General features: G+C 42.3%; 1 protein-coding gene across 1 annotated transcript; it reads left to right on the plus strand.

Moving 5' to 3' along the window:
* The first annotated feature begins 772 nt into the window (after nucleotides 1-772).
* itga10 (integrin, alpha 10) lies at nucleotides 773-24,178 on the plus strand. Its single transcript, XM_018680449.2, has 30 exons — nucleotides 773-1,664; nucleotides 7,204-7,315; nucleotides 7,436-7,545; nucleotides 7,656-7,744; nucleotides 9,349-9,463; nucleotides 9,567-9,694; nucleotides 10,307-10,455; nucleotides 14,391-14,541; nucleotides 16,894-17,059; nucleotides 18,151-18,224; nucleotides 18,312-18,456; nucleotides 19,473-19,621; nucleotides 19,778-19,921; nucleotides 20,038-20,244; nucleotides 20,345-20,475; nucleotides 20,717-20,883; nucleotides 21,055-21,197; nucleotides 21,310-21,420; nucleotides 21,520-21,605; nucleotides 21,689-21,830; nucleotides 21,950-22,042; nucleotides 22,158-22,234; nucleotides 22,372-22,461; nucleotides 22,548-22,632; nucleotides 22,733-22,846; nucleotides 22,922-23,029; nucleotides 23,121-23,234; nucleotides 23,334-23,429; nucleotides 23,518-23,631; nucleotides 23,753-24,178. The coding sequence occupies exons 1-30, from the start codon at nucleotides 1,613-1,615 to the stop codon at nucleotides 23,804-23,806; spliced, it is 3,516 nt and encodes a 1,171-aa protein (XP_018535965.1). The 5' UTR covers nucleotides 773-1,612; the 3' UTR covers nucleotides 23,807-24,178.
* The last annotated feature ends 25 nt before the right edge of the window (nucleotides 24,179-24,203 follow it).

Here is a 24,203-nt window from a genome sequence, read left to right on the forward strand (position 1 = left end):
ATTAATGGCAACTATTGTGATGCAGTGCAGCATTTAATTATGTAATTAGTTACACACACACTTGTTTCACAAGTCAGTAGACACAAACTGCACCAGGTGCCTCCTCCACCAGATTCCTCCTACAGCCTCATTGAGCCACTGTAGGAATCAAACATTCAAGCCTTTACAACTTTTTCTTTATCTGGATTTGACTAATTCGATTAAAAGACTCTTACTGCTTTCTTGCACTCTTTATAAAGGCTCCATAAACTGTAATTAAGGGATTTATATGTAATTAATGAATAAATAAAAACCTGGGTTGTAGCAAATCCTTGTCAGGTTGTAGCAAATCCTCTGCATTACACCTGCTCTGTCTTTTTGGACAGTTTGACTGCTCAACGTCTAGAAAAGGGCAGAAGGGTAACTGAACTGAAATCAGACTTGACAGATTGTTGTAAGATGATTTATATTTGTAAGTGATAAAGTTAAACTTTTACACAACTTAGCAACCCAAAAGTCGATCTTGACAGTGGCTCATAACCTTTTATTAACCACTGATAAAGCAGTTAATTACACTGTATACACCAGAAGTGGACCCAAAAGTCATGATTATATTCCACCAAGCTGAAGATCTTATCAGTGTAGGGCATTGTAAAGAAGGAAATAAGTAGGCATTCTGAAAGATTTTGAGAGAAATCGTGAATGTGTTTGAAAATAGAGAGAGGGAGAGTGAGAGAGAGATGTGGGTTTTGAGGTTTGTGAATGTGAACCAGTTGCTCAAAGAGAAGTCTGGTGGATGGAAGAGGACGGATGGAGGGAGGGGAGCTCTGAGGATAAATGCGCTCTTTCATTTCAAAGTGAGAGAAAGCCGTCACTGGAGGCGCATATTTACGCACGGGGAAAACAAAGAGTTTGTCGTTAATCTAAGGGAAACCAGCGGACGGGACCATGGATAAGTTTTCGGGGAAAACGCGCACAACAGCTCACCTCAAACTTTGGGCTTGACGAGAGGAGTTCTTGTCCAACAGGAGAGTTTAATCTTCAAAGACGCGGTCCGGAGTCCGGGGGGATACAGCGCGCTGCTGACTGGCTGTTTGGGAAGGTGTTACACATTAGTAATGGTTTAATAACTCTGAACTGCGGCCTCTTGTTGGATAGGACAGGTGCAGTGATTTTCACGGCCAAAACATGGGTCACCGGGGTGTCAATTAGGTTTTTGCCTCATTCTCAACAAAGGTTCACACACCACAATATACCTATCCACTGTGGTGTCAGTCAAATATCGTTACAGGAATTATAAGAAGCGCAAAAGAAAAGAAAAAAAGCCAAACTCACAGACACGAATTCTCGTTTCGATTAGTTTTATTTTATTTTAATCTATATCTAACAACATAGATTTGCAAACGGACCAATCCTGGACTGAGCCTTATACACGCACAGGAGACATGCCACTGCAGCACCGTTTGACCGGATTTTACGCATCTCTGGGGGAAAGAGAGAGCTGAAAAAGCAAGTGTGTGTGTGCGGTGGACGCCGATGTACTGCATTTCCACCAACTCAGGGGAAACCACTTGGTAAACATAGAAAAAAGGAAAAACAGACCCAAAGACACTGCTTTCATTCTGTTTCATAAATGGAGTTGCGCAGATACCTGTTGTGCCTGGAGTTCATCCTCCTCCTTAAAGGTATGAACTACTTTTCTGTCTAGTTTTTCACTGATATTTACTGTATTATATATATTACTAATTTTTACATGTCAGACAACCAAATACAATTTTGTTTTTACATATATTTGAGTCTGAACAGGAAGGCAAATAATTCAGTAACTGATCTCAAAGCTCCATAAACTCTCTGTCAGGTCAACCTCTTGTCCTTGATTGATGCCTCTCCACTGCCCACTTGCTCTCCTGTCCTCCAGTACTGTCTCACAGGGTGATATGGTCATTAACCTCCACGACATTTGCACTTCAATAGACAACGTGTGTGAATAATGGAGTCACACGTGTCTCCCCAAGTCCCAGAGAGCTTTATTCTGTGTGACAGTAAACGACTCACCATGAAGACATTCCTAACATGACTGCGTGCAGGAGAGTAGAGAAGCAGGCATATTAAAACATATGGCTGCACTCCATTTGCCAAACAGATCAAAAGGTATAGGAAGTTGCGCATGATTCCAGCAAAGTGATGGTTACTGGTTCAAAGTCTGGTCCTTTAGTAAATCTGTCAGTGATGTCAGTGCTGAGGAAATATTTCATTCTCTTTGGAGGCCTTCAGCCACCAGAAGATGTTTGGAGCCTTCTGAGATATTTGCATGTATCCTCTGCCAAAAGGTTACTGGTTCATCTCCTCTTACAGCTGACACCTCTTGACCCTGGCAGCTGTGTAACACGACCTCATGGGCCATATCAGCCGTTTCCATCTCTTAGACTTGATGTCTAATGTTCCCCTAATAAGGCGTCTGCACCATAAGTGTTTTCTCCATGAAGCATGAACATCAGCTCCCCTCCGTCACTCATGTTCACGGTGGCGGGGTCCGCCACACACACCTCATTGAGCAATTCCTGCTCACCAGGAAGAAACCAAAGAAAAAGACCATTGTTGTCTACCAAAACTAAATGTTTATGCAGCTGATAAGCAGAGGTTTAACTGCTACATTATAGCATGCAGCTATTAAGCAGAATGAGATCAATAGATTGAGAAATTATGTTGTGCAAGGCATGTTGAGTTCATATCTGCTCTCAATCTCACACACACAATGTCTCAAGTCAATCTATAGACTCAGATATTTGCATTAGTACCAAATTTTAACAGTCAGACTAAAGCATGATTATCCAGGAGGCCCGTTTTCATGCTATATGCAACATGCCTCACATTCAGAAGCTAAGTAATGAACAAAAATTGCAAAAGCTTTGAGGTTATTCCTCACTTCATGCATATACACACCAACACACACACTCATTTACACATGCCAGCAGCCAAATGTTGCCCACATGTGGTTAGGTTTTACACATTACCATCCATTATCTGTTTAAATCAAGCATGTACAGGGTAATTGTCCCTTACCCCCTTTTTTACTGTGTAACCTATGCTTCAATTTGTGCTTTAGTTTATGGGATTTTAGTATGTGTGCTTGCCTGTGTGTGATGTTTCTAGCGTGTGCATGTGTCATACAGGAGCATGTAGGTGAGTGAGTATGTGTGCAATGTTAATGGTTTCAGCAGAGCCTCCCCTGATGCAGGCAGCAGGCATCCCATGTCTGTTACACTCTGTTATGCTTTACTGAGATGTCGAACACAGGTGTGTGTGCGTTTAACTCTGTTTCACCGGTCATTCATAAATTCCTGATATTATTCTCCCAGCTATCCTCTCATGTGTGTGTGTTTTTTTTTTACTCTCCTATCATTTGCTGACTTCCATTCCTATACTCCCCCTCTTCCTCTTCTTCCACCCCCATTCCCCACGAGAGGGTGACAGAGATGAGAACAGAACACGATCGAGATAATGGAGAGAAAATCTGTGAATGAGGGTGAGAAGAGGTGAAGGAGGGGGATGCATGGGAAACCTTATGAGTCGGTTAAATGAAGATGATAGAAACAGACAGACAAGCAGACATCCATACTGCAGGGCATTTCACAGAGGTGCTATAAGTCAGGGATGTAAATTAAAGAGAATGAGAACAGGACCAGAGGGAGGGGAAACTTAAATATGTTAGTCCAATTAAAATTACATACAGTACATGTCTTTACATACTGCTATAAGTGCTGGCATGTCTATAGTATCCAAAACATTGTAGTGTCAAGTTCAGTTTCTATGCACATATGCATACACGCTCACAACCATACACACCAAGCAGCAGTAGCGGCCAGAGCCGAACGTGCGGTTGAGAGAATCTGGACTCAGTTTGGCTTGATAAATGTTTGCCGCCAGTTGTCATGGCAATGGGTGGTCAGACAGCCTGCGGTACAGTGTCATATATAAACCCCAATGAAAATGGAGCCAGAGCTGAGAGGACAGGACAGGGAAAACAGGGAATGATGGTACCGTTTTGTGGGAGTCTGAGGAGTTGGGGAGGGAGAGGTGATGTGGGTGGGAGGGGGGGGTTCTTGTGGTAGAGTTACAGTGTGTGTGTTTCTGTGTGTTATAGCAGAGAGGGTAAAAATGGGGAGCAATTTATGGTTTGTGAGAGAATGAGTGAACTGGGAGGATAAAGGAGAAACTCAGTAGCAGGGGTTGTTATCAGAGGCCTGGTTTGTTGTGGAAAGAAATTTGGAATTGGAGAGGGTGGGTGATGTCGCCACAAGAAAAGAAATTTTACTACACTGTGTGTAAGAGTGTGGTAGAGTATAGGATAGAGGATAGAAGACAATAACTTTTTGCTGCAAGTTGGGATAGAAAGAGTTTTGAAATTGGAAGATTTAGTATTAGGGGATTATTCTATCCTTGCCTACGCATATTCCCATCGGTGAAGTGTATTAAACATCTGTGTAGAATCAGAAAGATGGCTGAATCTCAATGTCACCAGAGGTTTGGATGTTGAAATGTTAGAAGCTCATGCAGATCTACGAAATGAACAGAAACAAGACTAAGAGACTACAGACATGCAAGCAGCTCTGTGAAATGTATTTAGTGCTAATATTGGCATGCTACCATGCTAGTAGTGAGCAGGTATAATGTTTACCATGTTTACCAACACTAATCCAAAATTGGACCTGATGGTGGCGCTAGTCAAAATTCACAGGATTGCCAAAGTTATTATGACTTATCCTGAGGAGGATGTGAACATGTGTACTAAACCCTGTGGAAATCCATCCAATAGTTGTTGAGAAGTCAGGGCATCATCAGTATTAGTAGGCTTCATCACCCGCAGAACAAAAATGAGCATCTGTGCAAAATTTCATGGAAATCTGCGTAATAGTTGTTGAGATGTTTCAGTCACTAACCAAAATGAGAGCATACAGATGTCCAATGTGTAAATCTGGGAAGAAGAAGAGTCTGAAACTTGACTAAAAATGCACTGACATTGCATCAAAAACATCTGTAAGAAAGAGAAATGTAGGAGCAGGTTGAAGAAACTACAGTATGTGAATTCAGGATTGAAGAGAAACAGTGAACGTATCTAGTTTCTCTCTCAAAACCAAGTGGAATCCCCCTTTGATTGGCCTGGCTGAGGTAACTGTGTGTGTGTGTGTGTGTCAGTGTGTATTTGTGGGGAAGTATCTGTATACAAGTGTGTGAGCTGCTGGTGTATAATCACAGCAACAGTGTTCTGGTCTTGTTCCCTCGTCCTGGACTACTTTTCTCCAGTGGAATCACTAAGTTATGTACAGTATGAGAGTTACTGTACCCCCAGATGCTGCTAAATTGCATGTCAAGTCAAATTTAGAGAGTTCCTTTAAAAAAACACATTTCACACATTCTGCTTTTCAAGGCTACAAACGACATATAGAAGATACACAAGTGGGACGAGTTAAATACTAACTGTCAAGAGCTGCAAGTTGGGATAGACACTGACACTGACTACATAAAGGAATCAACCATTTATAGAAAATGGCTTAACAGTCTTTACTTTCAGGAAGCTGTCAAATAATCTAAGCATTTGTGAGGATTTTGCTTGAAGAACAAATCCCCCGTAATATCAACTAACAGTACCAAAAATGTAACACATAGAGAGAAGGTTTGCCCATAATGGACGGAGCTGCGACCACAAGCAGTCTTGGCATGAGAAATACCAGGCTTTGACGACAGATCATTACTAGTCAGCTGGGAGCCGAACAACTAATGAAGGAGCTAATGATTGCAAAGCACGAATAAACCAGCTGATGCCAGTTACAGTAGCTAATGTAGGTGTGACTTCATTGCTTTGCCTCAGATATATTCCTTGAGGTCATTTATATCTTTCTTGTAAAACATCAAAAAAAAAGGTCTTGTAAATATGCTTTTCCAGGGCAGGCTAGCTGTTTCCCCATTTCCAATCTTTATGCTAAGCTAGTTAGCAAAAATTGGCTGCTCCATCTTGCTGCTCCCTGTGTCTTCTGTCTTCCTCACCTCTCTCTCCCTCTCTTTCTAAGCATGAAGGGCAGGTTTGTGAGTCATAACAGGGGGCTTACTATACTCCATAGTTTTTCTAACCCACACCCTTCTGTGCTTTGCCTCGTGCTCTCCCCTCTCCTCTCCCTCTTTCCCTTCATACTGAACTCCCTTTTTCCTCAGAGGTTGCTTTTGGTCACTTTGTTTATCCATATTTTCAACCCCCCCTCTTCTGCCCTTCCCCAGCTCACTCTCCAAGGCCAAGAGGGAGAATAATAATCTAACTCTACCCTGTAGATGCAATTACAGTTATGTACAGGTTAAAGCTCCATGCGTCTGTTTAATTCATTTTAATACCTAATGAGTATCATTAATGTCAACTCATATTCTTAACTCTCAAAGGCAAAATTTAGACACTTAGGAAATATATGTTTATTCCCTTTTTCTTCTGTGGAGACAGATGAGAAAAGTAATGTTCATGTCTGCACACTAAATTTGAAGTTATTAGAAAGAGTCTGATATTGTATTATAGGTCATTTTTTGTGTTTTCAGGACAGAGCAAAGGTCATTCCTGGTCCTTGTGCTAAACAAAGTTAGCCAGCTGCTGGCTGTTATTTCATATTTAGTGGATAGATATGAAAGAAATATTGACCTTCTCCTCTACCTCTTGACAAGAGAGCAAAGAGGTATATTTCTCACGTCAAACTTTAGCTTAAACATCCAGTTTTCCCCTTGTAGTTCCCCTTGAGTAGGTTTAACACTTTAAAAAAGGTCTAATTCCACACTGTATGATGGTACCACATCTATATTCTCTATTGGCTTGTTCCAGCTTTTCTTTGAGGACATATGATGCTTACTCTGAGTGAAATATTCACTGTTTTCAGTTGATTTAGAATTTCCTCAAATGGAAATATTCCCAATGCCTCATGAATCATTTTATATACATTTCCTCAGAATTCATCCTAACATGTTTGATGCTTTTGGAAAGTTTTGGATTTTCACTAGAATTTAAAATAAAGTTCTGTGTGACTGAACAAAGGCTGTGTGGCTGCATGGTGATGGTTTGTAATGAATGACCAACCAGTCACTGGGGTTTAAGAGGCCAAGGGAATGCCAATTAGAAAATATTATAATACTAATTGTCTTTTTCTTACTTGTTATCTGTGTAATAATATTTTTGTTAATTATATTTTCCAGAGTTGTGTCAGTGTTTCAACATAGACGTAAAACATCCACGGATCTTCACCGGTCCAGAGGACGCTCTGTTTGGATTTTCTGTTTTACAGCATGAGGCAGATGGAGAGAAATCGTAAGTGTGTGCATGAGGCAGACAGAGAGACAGTGAAAAATAAACAACAAGAGTAATTGCTACACAAAGAGGATGCACAATGATGTTTTGATCATGACGGACTGTGTCATTATGTTTAAGAATGCTGGTTGGCGCTCCCTGGGACGGGCCGCCCAACAACAGGAAAGGAGACGTGTATAAATGCATCGTGGGAGAGGAGAAGAACTCAAACTGCAGCAAAGTTAATCTTGGTGAGAGAAACAAAATAACCTGAACAAAATCAGCTATTCCTGAAAAAATTCACATCAAGTTTAGATACATGTATTACCTCAAACTAAACTGGTCTATCCATCTATCCCAGGTGAGACTGCTCTTCAGAATGTCTCTAAAAACCTGAGGAATTCTCACCTGGGAATGACCCTGACTCCAGACTCACCTGATGGCTTCTTGGTATGGAGTCTAAACACTGGGGAAACAGGGCTTTTTATTTTTGCTATGTGGGCATTGGGATCATGTGTGGGAGTCTGAAGGGATGTGGTTAGAGCAGTTGTCTCTGTTTCCGTTGATGTGCTTTTATGTGACTGCAGATGACATCCTGTGCGGTTCAGTGATCCCCCACCTCCAAACAATTAGTCAGATATCCCAGTTATTATTTTTGTCAATTGACATGTCGATAAATCATTTACTCTGCTGACTGTTCTTACCTGTAATAGGGACATTATTATTGTCACTCCCTGCTTCTTGCTGTGTTGGGGTTGGTGTTTACCTTATTGGGAGTGATGATAATTATTCATTTCATGTCACAGTTTCTAACTCAACAGCACAGACGCATACATTTTGTTGTTGTTCTTTAATCCTGATTTCTCCAGTTCTCAGGCTTTTGGCTTTTCATACAAACACACTTCTGCCCGGCCCAGGAGGTGTCAGCGTGTGTGTGTGTACGATTGTTTCTATGTTAGTTACCGTGTCAGTGTTTGTGTCCATACATATGTGTGTTAGGCAAGCGCGTTTGCATGTTTTGGTGTCTGCCAGGTTTTTGCTGCTGCTTCGGGTGTGGAGTCGTGTACAGTTCATGAATGCTAGCCAGCGTAGGCCACTTTTGTGTGTGTGTGTGTGTGTGTGTTTGTGTGTTTCTTAACCCCAGTGGTCAGGTCTATAACAGGATCGGAATGCGTCTCCGGCCCTTTGTTAATGACAGACCTACTAAAAGCCATAGCACCTCTCTCACTTCTCTCTGTCTTCCTCCTCCTTCCTTTTCTCTCATCCCTCTCTCCATCCCTCCTTCCTTGCCTGTCTGTCTGTGTGCCTGAGGAGAAACCCGTCCATAATGACAGGGCGAGCAAAACCAGGATGTTTCTCTTTCTCTCGTTCTACCCCGATTTCACCCCGCTTTCGGTCTACCTCCTTTGTCTCTCGGCTGTATGCATGAATTTCTCTTTTATCTCCCCCCTCCACACTCTCCCCCCTTATTCTTCCCTCTTAGTATGAAAGCCAAATAAACGGCATGCTTTGAAGACAGAAATATTTGAAATGTGATACCCCCTACCACCACCACCACCACCACCACCACCCCACCCCACACTTACCCCCCCTTCATTTAGCACAATCAGATTTAAATTGCTTTACTGGTCTGGTGTTCCAGCTCTGTTAAACCACTCATGACAACAGTGACTGCCAACATGTCAACAATAGTCTCTCTCTCTCTCTGCCTCTCCCTTATTTTTCTGACCCCCAAACCACACTATTGTAGTTTTTCCATGACTTATTCTGTCTTATGATCCTTTCTTATCCTTTCTTTTTGTCTTTTTGTCTGCCCTCACTTAGTGTGTTTTTTTTCTCTGTGTTTATGCTCGGGTCACGCGGCGACATTGGTCTACGTGTTTAAACACTTTGATAACAACTAAAAAACCTCCTACACATCTTGAAAGCAGAACACAAATACTTAAAAATATAAACTGCTTAAATTAACTGTGAATGCTTCTGAAATTGCTTCACCTGTAAAACAAATGCTGTTGTGTGTGTCCCTCTGTGTGTGTATGCTTGTGTTTTGGCAGGCATGTGCCCCTCTCTGGTCTCAGGAGTGTGGTACATCTATGTTCAGCACCGGCATCTGCGCCTCTGTCAGCGATGACCTAGAACCAAGAGAGACCATCGCTCCAACAGCACAAAGTAACCACATATTTGCACACACACACACACATTGAGGCAGAGAAACATGTTGCACTGGTCAACTTTTGCCAACCAAATATTTTTAAACTCCCACACGTGGCAGGGTGCACCACATACATGGACATTGTGATCGTGCTGGATGGCTCCAACAGTATCTACCCCTGGTACGAAGTCCAGAACTTCCTCAGCAACATCCTCAGCAAGTTCCACATCAGCTCGGACCAGATGCAGGTAAAAGTGCAAATCGATGTGTTTTTGCACTGCCTATAAATGTTATTTACATTGGTAATGGAAACTTGTGGGTTTGAATTTGAGTTTTGTCTCCCTCTTCAATCTCTGGAACCCCTTAGCTGTTGCACAGAACTGTAAGACAAGCTAGCCCTTTGAGTGAAAACATGCACAGAGTGACACATATAGAGAACCAGTTTGGCAAATATGACCAGAATGAATTGCAGTTGTAATGTAAAGGGACATGAGCCGAGCTAGCTTGAGGTTTGGGAGGAATGGAAGTTGGCAGAGGGGATCTGGGGACATATTATTCTGAGCTAAACAACAAGAGGAGTGAGAGGGGGGTTGGGTTTTGAAAAGGGAGGCTGGGGGGCAAGGGGTAGGAGGCGATGTGAGGTAAAGAGGAAATACCTCTGGTTTTTGAATGAATTCAAAAATTCCCCAAGTGCACTGTTTGCTTTAAGAACAGGATTGGTGCTTAAAGAGATAGTTCATCCCAGAAACACGAGTCTCAGATGTTGCTTTCCACAACTATGTGCCAGCATAACCATAAACATGTGGCATTGTTGAAATGCTTGTGTGTTTGTGTGTGTGTCCATGTGTGTGCATGTTAAGGTTGGCATACTGCAGTATGGCGAGGTAGCAGTCCACGAGTGGTCTCTGAAGGACTACCAGACCACACAGGAGGTGGTGGAGGCCGCCAAGAACATCAGCCGACAGGAGGGACGAGAGACGCGCACTGCATACGCCATCCACATGGCCTGGTAGGCCTGTCAATCACTGTTACTTTGCTCTTACTGGCTGCTCCTTCTCAACTTAAAACATACTGTAGATTTGGCTGGATAACTGGAAACTCTCTGGCTGTTTAGATTTTAGTGTAACATTCTTAGGGGTTTTGTCCAAATATATCACTATATAATTTGTACTTATAAGGACAATCAGGTCTATTTTCTTCTAGTCTGTTCTTCTTTCTAATGATATGCTCCAGTATGATCCCATCAGGCTGCTTTTGATTTATGGGCAACTAAGCTATCAGAGGGGTTAGACTAAACATCATGGGGTACTTAAAGCTGCTCCAATCAATATTTTTTATTTTAACAGTGGGTCAAATGACTATGTGTAATGTGAAATGGGTCCCTTGTAGTAACAAACCCATACATAAGTACAATAAATCCTCTTTCAGCCCACTGGTTTGGTTGGTTGGCCACACAACTTTACTGTTTCAGTTCAGTCGCGCTGCTCTCATGAAACACATTTCCAGCCAGAGCAGGAAGCTGTTTTCAGGAAAAAAAAAAAAAAAGCTTTGACAAACCCATCATAAGCTGCCTGCCCAGCAACAAACAGAAGACAGAACAAGTTAGCAACTACCTGGCGAACCTGGTGGAGAATTTTGCAGCTAAAGAGCCAGCTGTTTCTGTCAGGGGCTGGTGGAGACCAAAGGAGAGCTAAAAGGAAAGTGAATATTGCATATATCCAGGTGAACTCAAACACAGCTCTAAATGAATGAAGTTTCTCTCTGTCACCTTGATATATAAATAGGCAAGTATTTGCTAACATGTTTGCAACAACTATTTTTTCTGCAAAATGAATACTTTTATTTTTGTCATTTAGATTACATTTTCTATTAACATTTTTGTTCTTTTCCTTATGTAAAATTGAAAATACAGGCATTTTGGTTTTTTTCAATGCGTCACCACGAGTTTTACTCAAGTAGAGAATCTCAGTACTTCTTACACCAGTGTCTTAAAGTTTTCTCCTCATCATTACGCTTGACTGTATTGTTGCCCATCACAGAAATATGTTCAGGTTGTTTAAGTTTGTAACCCAAGTCTAAAGAAACAGCTCTATAGGTGGAGAGGGTCAGTGAAAGCCCTGAAGTCTTAAAATATCTCTTTCTTTTCAAAATAAAATTCCTGCTTTATTAAAGTCATACCCACATAGAGCACCACACCCAGACCTGATGTGTGGCCATGACTTCCATTTTGGGATGTGTGTCTTGGAGAGGTGTTTCAACTTCTACACGCACACACACTCTCTCTCTCTCTCTCTCTCTCTCACACACACACACACACACACACACACAGACAGGTAATTGGACAGTTCCTGTTTTCTGGTACATTTACAGGTAAACGTTGGCAAGGTATAGGAGGAACATTTAAAAGGTAGTTGAAAAGCAGTGACTGGAAAATGGAGCCAGGGTAAAATTATGTAATTGTGGCCTTAAAATGGCAGTGACGGGAAAATAATATAACACTACTACACGCTCGGTCCCATCACTATCTTTCCCTACTGACAGACGGTGAAAACACAGTATCAGTACACTCATCAGTGACCACGACTAAAGAAATAAAGTACTTAAAGTTTTCTCATCTAAGTGTGTGTGCGCCAGGGTAAAGAGATCAAGCCCAGGTTGCAGTTTTTGAATTGATTTAACATTAATTTGATATCAAGAGGAGGTAATATGCAAACATAGCTATACAAACATACCGTATGCATTCCCTCTCTCTCTCACACACACACACACACAGATGGACAGATAGCAGTGCTGGCACCGGGCAGGAAAGTGACGGGGTAGAAAAACAGTGAGATTAGCTGAGCTGGACTAGGCAGCTGCTGGCTCAGCATGGCTGCAGGTGTGGCATGGCCTGACCCAGCCTGGTCAGCCAAGTAGTGCTCCTACAGCTGTAAAAATACACTCACAGACACTTACAATGCACGCATGCATGGATGAACACCCACACGCACGTCAGGGACTCACACCATACACTTCAAATTCACATGTATGTAGTTTTAATTTCTATACCTACAAAGGCATTGACTGAATTCTTTCCTAGCCTCCTTTCATCTCAACTTTAAGAGCATGTTTGACTTTTAACCTTTACCCCAACCTTGTACTTAATATAACACTAAACCTGAGCACTTTGCTAAAATAGCTCTTAAAAGAACAGAAGACACAGAAGGTGCTCACTGGATTTCCCCTTTAGGACTTGTTCTGAAAAACTTAAAAAGCAAATCTATGGTCACACTCTTTTTTATTTTATGTCTCCTTTACTGTACATACAGTTTCCAAAAATAGCACTTACTTTTTTACACTCTTCCTGCGCAGTAGGGCACAGGGACACTGTGTAATGTTGACATGTAAATGACAGTAATGGAGTCTAGAATGACAGACTGATGCATGAACATCAAATAGCCCTCTACAATTGGATTGGCTACTGATTTTTAGATTGCTCCACCCGTCTGAGACACTCTCAGTCACCCACACACATACGCATAAAAGTACACACACAGACCGCTGCGCTGTGTCATTACCATACTACTGTGACTCCATAAAATGGGTTGTAAATACACTCAGGCCTCCCAATTAGCTCCACTCACTTTCTCTCCTCTTTCATCTCCCCCTTTCCTCATTGCCATCTCCATGTTTCTTTCATCCTAATTTTTCTGTTTTCCTTTTTTCATTTTTATTCCACCTTCCTTCCTTACCTGTTTATGTCTGTCTTGTCTGGTTATTTATCCCTCTCTTTCCTCTACCGCCCTGCTCTCTCTTTTGTTTTTTCTCCCTCCCACCAGTTTTATTTCACTGTATACGTCACACAGTCTTAAAACCACATCAGAGCAGGATTTGCACTTTTTATGTTTTAATGTTTGGCTTCATTTTACTGTTTTTTATCACTCTTTTGGTTCTTTTAATTTGGATTCCCAGCCCTATTTTTAAACCCTTTTCAGTTACATTTCATTGTCTTTCTCTGTTCATCTCCCCTGTCTCCAGCTATCTTTTCATCCCGTCCAGTCTCGTAGTTTGCCTCTTTCTTTTATCGTCTTCCCCAGTCTTTTATTCATCTATTTGTTCCCCTCTTTTCTTTTTCTTCCACTGCACTCCTCTGTTTTCTCATTTCCTCTCCTTCTCTGCACCCTATGTAATTTGCAGACTGCATAGGGGAAACAGTTGTTTTTAACTCTGAGTTTCTTGTGGCTGACCACAATGTTATATTTAGGCAAGGGCTGGAGTTAGGCCTGAAAATGACTGAGTTCACTAGCAGTGACTACTCTGTGTATGTGTGTGTGTGTGTGTGTGTGTGTGTGTGTGTGTGTGTGTGTGTGTGTGTGTGTTGGTCTGAGGCTTACCAACCCTATTCAACACTTGAAGCAGGTCCTGCTGAGAACAGGTTTCCTGCAGACAAACAGGGTGCGGCTTTGGTCTGTCCGTGTGTTTGTCATTTAGGCTTCCTCTCTGTATCATGGCACAAGCGGAGGGGAATGCACAGATGCGGCTGTTGTGTGCAGTGACACATGTCCGCTGCATGCGATGACCAATTTGAGTCAACTGGCAACTAATGTATGTGTGTCAACTATGACTAATATAGTTGTGGAAAAGTCCAGTTGTCATTTCAACCATTTATATCACGCTGGATGGGAAGGGACTCAAATTCAATGTCTCACTCTTTTACTAGCTATTCATTTTAGCAGAGAAGCACTTGAAATAGTTTATTATCATATAGAGGATGTTTATGAGATTTTAGGAAATTGAGCAGCCCTCCCTTTGGCCCTTTCACTCCTTTAACTTTACTCTTTTCTTCCATTTTGACTCTCTTTTTCTCTCATGCTCTCTCTCTCTCAAGTCAAATTCAATTCAGCAGGATTCACAAGACAGAATGACCTTGTGTCCATCTCTGTCACTATTTTTTTGTTTCTGTAGCACAGAGGCATTCAGCGCTGAGCGTGGAGCGAGGGAGGGCGCCACCAAGGTGATGATCGTGGTGACAGACGGAGAGTCACATGATGGGGAGGAGCTACCAGATGCTCTGGAGGAGTGCAAGAGCAGAAACATCACGAGATACGCCATTGCTGTGAGTGCATGTCATAAAGTCTCGAAGTGTTGATTCAGGAGTTGTCTCTACCCTCACTGATCAAACATTTGTGGGAAACACACAAACAACTACCCTACATTATCAGCGGGGTGTGTAGAGCATCCCTGACATTCCAGTCACATTGTGAAAGTGGCACACTGACCATACACTGTACATCCTCAGGCAACCGCACAATACCACCACCACTCCCCCAAAAATAACATCTCCAAATTACTAAATGAACCCCTTAGGGCTACTAAAATAGCTGAGTGGGAACAAAAACTCAGCAGCTCCACCCGACCCCCTCAACACACAGAAACACACTGAGCACAGTTTTAGAATCAGAGGAGCAGACAGACTCTAGTGGCAGGACTGGTTGCAGACCCCTCCCTGTCCCACAAGATATGCTGGGGAACCTTCAGACTCCACTGGGAACCACAGAAGAGGAGAATATAAGCCAACATTGAGGACTGGCAAAGTGCCATCCTAGAAATACAGTATGTGTAGATGGTGAAGATCAGATATGCTTAGCGATTTATGGATGAGGGGCACCGTTACAAGTCTGTGTTTGTGTTTGTATAGTCATGTGGTCATCTTTAGTGTGTTAGCATGCTAACATTTGCTAATTAGTACTAGAGTTCCCAGTGGACAGTTTTAATAGTTTTAACAGGGACTAATAGGAAGAAGTAGTGCCAACATAAACTGTTTTGTGTGGATTATCTAGAATGAGGAGGCACTGTTTCTGTAAGGAAATGTTGCTGTTTATTTTTTAAGGGTGTTTTTTTGTGTGTTATGAGGTTCATAGATGATGGTGTGGCAGCATCTTCTGTCCCTCCAGACAGAAGTTGCAAGAGGAGAGTGGGAAATTTTATTTTGTAATTTGGGTAAACAGACCCTTTAAAATGCCACCAAAGAGGTGTGTTACTCTGAGAGCTAAATCTCAGGAGAGGAGAGGCTAAAGGTTTGCAAACCATAAACTGTGTTAAAACATGTTGTTATGGTCAAATCACTGTGGGCTAAAGTGTAGAGTATAACTACTCCAAATATCTGACACGTTGACAATATAACGTTTGGTAAACAGAAGCTTGGTTTGAGAGGAGGAAACAGACAGACTCAAGTAAAAACTGTACACATGGCCTTGAATGATAAAGGAAACAAACAAAAATGGATGACAAAAACAAGAGGGAAAGAGGTGCTTTTTGTGGTCAAGTGTTTGACCAAAAAGTCAAAGTGATGACAGGTAACTGCTGCTGGTAATGCAGCCATGTTTTGATGTTGCTCTCTGTGCTGCTGACCCTGTGGGTGTGTGTGTGTGTGCAGTGAAAATGGCTCACAAGGGAGCGCCAAGTTTTCAAAACAAAAGCATGGCAAAGCAGACTGTGTTTTATACATCAGCGCAGATTGGAGGCTAGAAATGTGTGTTTGTGGGGGGAGCAGTCCATGCAGAACTATGTAGAGTATGTGTGGGCACTTATATTCATATATTTAAATACAATTGTCTTGGCAAATGCTTGAAATCTGGAAATGTGCTTTACATTTTAACAAGATTTTCTCTTTTCTGTTTTCCTCTATTCTTTCCTGGTCATGACTATGTAAAAACCAGCAGCACTTGGCAGCCTGAGTGGAATTTTTTGGCCTCTATATGATCTTAATGTACATATTTATCTGTCGACTCTCTTCACGTTACATACTACACCCCTCTCCATCCCCTACCCTTTAAAAACAGAGGATTTCCTTAGTTTGCTTGGCAGCAGGAGTCACAGGGGGAGATTCTTGGGTTTGGTTTCTCTTATGGAATTTTCTCATTTGTACCTCAGGCGTTAAGCCATAGGCCACTGCAGCTACAGTATATCTTGTGCATCAGTCATCTCTTCACCTTCTCTCAGCCAGGCCTGCGCGCCTCATTTACAAATCTCTGGTGGCTGCCATTTCTTCCCATCTTACGTTTTCCACTCAGTTTGTTGCCTTTAAGTACCGTATTGCCTAATTACTGGTGAATTACACGGGCAGTGACGCAGCTATGCAGTGTGTTTCTTTTCATGTTAGAGAGTTAAATTTTGCAGTTCCATGTTACTTGTGTGTCACTTAAGAGTTCTGGGAGCGGTGTTGGCCCTCTCTTCTCTTCCCTCAGACTCTGTGATATCTCTGTTTCTCTCTCATGTTCTACTGAAACATGGAGAAGTAATCGCTCTGATACATGCCAAAAAGTCTGTTTAGACGCTTTCACCACCTTTCACTGCTTCCAGCTTAACCCCTCAATGTTTTATTGAACTCACCTTATCTGCTTATTCATTCACTGTGTTTTCTCTTCAAACCTTTTTCTCTGATTTTTTCTCCCACGCTGGGCTCCAGGTTCTGGGTCATTACATCCGCCGGCAGCAGGACCCCGAGACGTTCATTAACGAGATCAAGTACATCGCCAGCGACCCTGACGACAAATACTTTTTCAACGTGACTGATGAAGCTGCGCTCAATGACATCGTGGATGCCCTGGGAGACCGAATCTTCACTCTGGAAGGTGCGTGATACAGGGAAGGAGGCTGGGGATGCACTGTTTAATTAAAAAAAGAAGAGGAAGACCACATGATTTATCAGTATAAATCAAGTCTTATAAATAGTTTTGTCACATGACGGCATGCACTGTTGTTGTTGGTCACAAACAAAAGCATAAAACTACAGATATTTACTGTACAATGTATATAGATATGATTTTGTAACTCCAACCGAAGGACAATAATACTGTTTCATTACTATAAGTAATCCTAAAATTTATTAATACCAGGAAATGACTCTATTTTAATCAACTACAACCGCACATGCTCTGCATTAAAATACAGATTTATTTATCTAAACCTGAAAAAAAGTAAATTAACAGCTTTTATTACCAGCTTTAATTTGTCATTTTATGTAACTAATCTGTAAAACATTAGATTTATATATCCTAAATGATGTAGTGACAGTATATACCTGAGTGAGTAAGTAAGCGAGTTTTATTTATATTGCAATTAAAGCAGAAGAACTGAAATTACCCAATTTTACATTTAGGTCTTTCATATTTAGTAATAATATCATATGATTTACATTTTTTATGTTTTATGTTCTCTGGGTTTAAAATGTATTTAACCCCACGATTTTCAGAATTTTCCCTGTTACACTATTGGTTTAATCAGTTTTATTTGTCAGTATAGAGGAAACTAGAGGTAAGAATAGGAAATTAAAGGACAAGAATGTGAGAAAAGTAGAAAGGGAACACTGTAGAACATTGAAGAGAGGGGAAAAAAAATATGAAAAAATCAGTCCTGCAGAAAAAGCAAGAGAAAGAAAAAGAAGGCAGAGGGAGTATACGGCTATCACACCAGTTGCGGGAAGATGGGAGGAAGGCTGATGAAAGGTGATGCCACCTTTAAATGTTTAAGGAAATCAGAGTGGAAAGGACTGGAGGAAAGGAAAGGGCGAGCCGCGTCTACCACATGTGGTCTTCAGGGCGAGTGAGGGTGTCAGTGATGCCATCTAGATCAAACACTGAGAGGGAGAGGAAGGAAAGGAGGGGACGTGTGAGGAGACGGTGACGATGGAAAGCTCTGACCTGTTGTCTCTTTCCACCTGCAGGCACACTGGGCTACAATGAGAGCTCGTTCCACATGGAGATGTCTCAGATCGGCTTCTCCACACACAAACTGGATGTAAGTCTGGCCTGTAGATTCTCATCTGCGTGTGAAGTAAATGTGTTCTATCTGTCTTTCACATCCATTTGCTGCTCTGTTCTTCAGGATGGTATTTTGTTTGGGATGGTTGGTGCCTACGATTGGGATGGTGGAGTGTTGAAGGAGGGGACCAATGGACGCATCGTGCCGCCCAGAGAGGCTTTTGAGAGCGAGTTTCCACTGGAGCTCAAAAATCATGCTGCTTATCTAGGTACTAACTAATGTGTTGGTGCATTATTGTCCGAAATGGTTGTGTTACTGTGTGGAGTGACTTGACGAGTTGGTTCGTTAGGGTGTTGCATTCATGTGTTGCTGGGAAGCTCCAACGTGAGATAATCTAATTGAGTTGTTATTTTATTATTTCTTTTAGATTTTAATGTTATGTTCTTTATATTCTATGATTTCTACTATTATATATACTATTTTCACTCATTTATTCTATATGCATCACTGAAATTGAAGACAGATGGTGGCTCCAGGGCAAAAATGAGCCATGGTCCCCAGTTCAGACTTAGTATTCCCCATTACCCTCAAGTTAGTTTGATTACAATATGATTGGATGAACATGTATTTAACAATATGTGCTATGTAAGCCTAATATCAGCTGAAATATTACAAATAGTAGAACTAAATTTTGACCTACTTCCTCAAATTATTCAAATTACCACCGAATAACTGAACCTGAATGAGCTTAAGCTGTCTGCAAAACAGAAACTTCTTTCTTCACAGTAACCTCCAAAATACACACGATCCTTTTCAAAACATCCATGTTTGCTTATTGTTTGTCTTTCACCATAATTTTGTGAAAACATAACATGTGAATGTTCTCCTGTTCTTTCAACCCACTCTCAAGTCACAAATGTCGGAGCTTTCCACATGCACATAAACACACCGTCCCTGAGGGATTTTAAAGTCAGAGGCAACGCTTTAGACTGCATGAGCATGTAATATGATACAAACATTGAGAGGAATCAACAAGATGTGATACATTACTCATTCGAAGCAAGTTTCTTTGAAACTTATTTTATGAAACTGAACCGAGGCTGAACAAAGTGTAGAAGAAATGGTTAAATGTTCAAAAACAGCACGGGAAAATCTGGCCCACACTTGATTTGTAATAAGTGGGTTAAATGATACATAAACATTCAGTGTGATTCTGTAACTTTTTATCGAAGGCCAAAGCCTGAGCAGCAGCGTGTGATGATGTGTATGTAAATATGTTTACAGGTTACACAGTGTCATCTGTGATAGTTGGTGACTGGAGGAGGCTGTATGTAGCCGGGGCTCCTCGTTTCAAACACAAAGGCAAAGTCATCCTGTTCGAACTCAGCAATGAGGGCGATGTCAACATTGTACAGGCTCTCAATGGAGAACAGGTAAAGCTGTCATCTTGGGCCTCGTGTCATTCCTTTCAATTACTTTTACTTGCTTATTTATTATAGCAGAAACCAGCAGGAATCTCATTTGTCAGAGACTAAAGCAAGGACTCCACCTACTGGCAGTAAGCTGAAATAACATGTTTATGTCTGTAGATTGGATCCTACTATGGCAGCGAGGTGTGTGGCCTGGATATTGACCAGGATGGCATCACTGATGTCCTTCTGGTTGCTGCTCCAATGTTCCTCGGCTCAGGAAACAAGGAGGCTGGTAGAGTGTACATCTACACCCTCAGTGGGGTAAGAAACCAGTGGAGTATTATGCAATCGTTATGAAACCACACATTTAGCAAATTCTTGCATTCTCAAAAGTTACTCCATCTCTCACCTTTCTTCCCTCCTCTCGTGTCTTTCAGGAGGAGGTGTTTGTATTTAATGGTACTCTGAAATCAGAGGAAAAGTCTCAGGATGCCAGGTTTGGTTATGCGCTGGCAGCCGCTCCCGACCTCAACCATGATGGCTTCACCGACCTGCTGGTGGGGGCCCCGTTGGAGGATGAACACAGGGGTGCCATCTATGTCTACCATGGAGACGGCATTTACATCAACCACAGTTATAAACAGGTACTTGCCATTTACCTGTCACTACATGTTCACTGTTACATTTCAGAAGCCAATCGTATTAATTTCAGTTTTTTTGGTTCTGCCTCTCCAATCCTCACAGCGTATTCCAGGGTCATCGATTTCCCCCTCCCTGCAGTATTTTGGCCGCAGTGTGAGTGCTCGGTTGGACTTGGATGGGGATGAGCTAATAGACTTGGCAGTGGGAGCACAGGGCAGTGCCGTACTGCTCAGGTGGGTAGACACAGAGGAGGAGGGGAAAGCCGTTGCCAGTACGAATTTTATTGTATAGCTGCAAGCACTGGAAGATAAATAGCCTAGATGACACATTTAATGTATCATGTATAACCAACTTGCTTCCATATTTAAAATGATACAAAAGAACAGTGTTTAATTTCCTATGTTGATTCAATTATCTAGCCTCTAGCTTAAAATTTTATTCTGCTTTCTCACCGACTGTCCCTCCTGTCTGCAGCTCTCGAAGCATAGTCCAGATCAATGTGAGTCTGTCCTTCCAGCCGCACTCCATCAACGTCATTCAGAAGACCTGCCAGAGGGGAGGCAGAGAGTCAGCCTGTCTGAATGCCACTGCCTGCTTCACAGCTGTCTCCCGCTCCCCTGGACCACACAGCAACAACTTTGGTATAACCCTTCATTTTTTTCATAAACTCCCAAAATATCACAGGCGTACTCCGCTCTAATCCTTCTAACAAGAAATATAAGTGTTGCAAATTGGCCAGGCACTCAAGTTATTATTAAAATGGTAATTTTCCAACACCCACCATCTGTCCCAATTACCTGCTCTCTCCTCAGATCTGTGGGTGTCGGCGATGTTGGATGACAGGAAGTTGTCTGCTCGGGCCCTGTTTGACGACAGCTCCCACAGACAGACCCAGCTGGCAGTCCGGGTTCACACAGGACAAACCCTCTGCTACAAACTGCCCTTCCATGTCTATGTGAGTGTCTGTGCACAACACCATCCATTATTCCTACACATGAAAAAGGACAGACAGAGCAACACTTGTGATCTGTTTTTATCCCTAACATTTGTTTCTGTCTTTGGTATAGGACACAGCAGATTACATCCGTCCGATCAGCTTCTCGCTGCGGTTTAAGATCAACGACACTGAGAGCGGTCCAGTGCTGGATGAAGGCTGGCCAATCACTATCAAAAAATCTGTTAGTAGCATAATATTGACAGATATCATTACTAGGTTTCTTATTAGCTTCCTCTTTTTTCCATTAAACATGCTGTGCTCCCAACCCGTACCTCTCTAGATCCCATTCTTTAAAGACTGTGGTGAGGATGATGTGTGTACAACAGACCTGGTGCTACAGGCTCATATGGACATCTCTGGGACGAGGTACTGATCTGAGACATTCTTCTACTCTCTGTGTCTTCTCAGTTGTTTGGTTTCCCTGAGTTTTCATTGTGTTTCCTCTGCAGACAGAAGCCTTATGTGATTCGCAGCCCTCGTAGGCGTCTGGCGGTGGAGGTGCAGCTCCAGAACAGACTGGAGAACGCCTACAACACCAGCCTGACGCTGCACTATTCGCGTAACCTGCACTTCTCCAGCCTCAGCATTCGGGTAGACAACACTCCATGCGCTGCCAACACACTCAGCACCACGTGTAACTAACCATACGCATTTATCTACATGAGCTACCTAATACAACCTCTCTTTCTTCACTCCCTCTTTTGTCGTAGGAGGATGCCCACTTTAAGATTGAGTGTACAGCACTTGGTGCTAACAGCCACTCGTGTAATGTCAGCTATCCAGTATTTCGCTCCCAGTCAAAGGTATGTTCCACGCCGAGGAAATAGCTCCATCGCTCTCCACTCAGCCCACTCATACTTCACTTCCTCCAGGTGAAATGTGTCACTTCAGCTGCCTGTTCTCTTCTTTTGTTTGCAGGTTAACTTCATGCTGGAGTTTGAGTTCAGTTGCACAACTCTGCAAAGTCGAGTCCACATGAGGCTCAATGCTGCCAGGTAGCTCATTAAAACAGCATGTTCAGGACACTCCATGCACACAGTTTAGAGATACTGAAGACTACAACAGACATTCAGTTTGTAATTTTGGATTTCAAGACACTGATAGTTTCTGTAACTACCGGGTTCTTTTACAGTGACAGTGTAGAGAGAGAGGATACTCTGGGAGACAACAGTGTTCAGCTGCAGAGTTTTGTTCAGTATGAACCAGACCTGTTTGTTAGCAGGTATGTGTACCCAGCACAACAATATTTTAGCTTCTCTTCGTTTTTATGTAGTATTTACATACTGTTTTTTCTATTTTTCTGTGCAGTGACTCTAATTTGAACCGATATGAGGTTCACCCCACTCGTACAGTGTCAGAGGCAATCGGACCAGAGTTCTACACACACCTCAGGGTATGTCTTTCATACTAATTGTTAAAAAAAAAAAAAACCTAATTCAAGCCTCTTTTTTAAAAAATGAGGCAAGATCAGAGCGTTGTTTGTCTGTTTGTAGCTGCAGAACCTCGGCTGTTACTCTGTGAGTAAACTGGAGTTGAGGCTGCATCTGCCCTCTGTGGCTGCAGGAGACAGAGTCTTCATGACCGTCACTGACGTCTCCTCGTACAACGTGAGTAGTGCATCTGTGTGAGTGTTTCACGTCTCTCTTTTAGATCATGTCTGATATATTTAAATTACCTCGTAGGCTACAGGAGTGAACTGCAGCGTGCTGAGTGATCTGGCCCAGCTTAAGGCTAGACAGGGAGATGTGCGCCCCCTTCATCCTGAAGACATGATGCAGAATGACATACTGGTGAGGCCCCTGGCAGCACTGCAGCTACTGAACAGCGTGCAGCATCAGCACACACGTTAATACACTTGTGTATTTATATCTGTATGTCCAGAACTGCAGCAGGTCATGGTGCACAGAGGTCGTGTGCGAAGTCCAGGAACTTCTGAGAGGGCAGGCAGCAGTCATTCGCGTCAGCCGCAGAGTCCACGATGACTTTTTCAGAAAAGTAGGATAAACACAGACATGCAGATTCTTGTTTCAGCCCAATTCTTCTGCTGCACTATGACGCAAACATCGGTCATCACCACTGTGTCTCTTCCTCTAGGCCAAATATAAGTCAGTGAGGATAATAGGAGCCTATCGCCTCGCAGCTAAGGAGACTAACCTCATCACTCTGGGCACAGGAACAGTCTGGAGGGAGGTAAGAGGAGTGTAGTGGGACTTTTGAATGGCAGAGTGAAACTAGCATTTACTTTCCCTCATCTCTCCCTTCATCCGTTTTCCTCTAGACTGTACTGGAAGTGCTAAAGGGCCGAGCTATTCCCATCTCGCTCTGGATTCTGATAGGCAGCATCATTGGAGGTTTGCTGCTACTGGCCCTTATCATATTCGCTCTGTGGAAGGTACTTTAATGTTACATTTCATTTCAAATTTTGGTAACACTTTAGATTACAGCCCATCACAGTGTAAAATACCAGAACATGTTGTGGGCAGAATATCAATCTTTATCTCATTTCTCATCAGCTGGGGTTCTTCGCACGCAAACACAGAGGAGAGGATGAGAACCATGAGGACTGAGCCCAACTTTTGCTGCCATGACAACAGTCATTTGCCACGACAACTACAAACATGAGCCAAGCCCACCTCCCACCAGGCACAGAGACAGTCCCCGGGGTCAGAATCCAGACACAGATGCAACAGGGACCTTTAGGACCAAAGAGAGCATCACGAGGGTCAAACAGAAATGCACTACCCACTATTTCCAGGGTCGGGAGCACTTGTGTAAATAATCTTTTTCTAATTTTAAGGAAAACCTAATTGTATTAAACCAAAATACTTCTATTTAATATACAGAAATCCTGGTTTTACAGCTCAAGCATTCACTTTGTCCTATGTTTGTCCTACAGTTTTGTGTTTGTATTTTAATGAAATTAAAGGTTTTGAAACATTTTCTTGTTCTCAGTTTATTTGTTTG

The sequence above is a fragment of the Lates calcarifer genome, linkage group LG15 (assembly GCF_001640805.2).
Source record: "Lates calcarifer isolate ASB-BC8 linkage group LG15, TLL_Latcal_v3, whole genome shotgun sequence".
NCBI lineage: Eukaryota > Metazoa > Chordata > Actinopteri > Centropomidae > Lates > Lates calcarifer.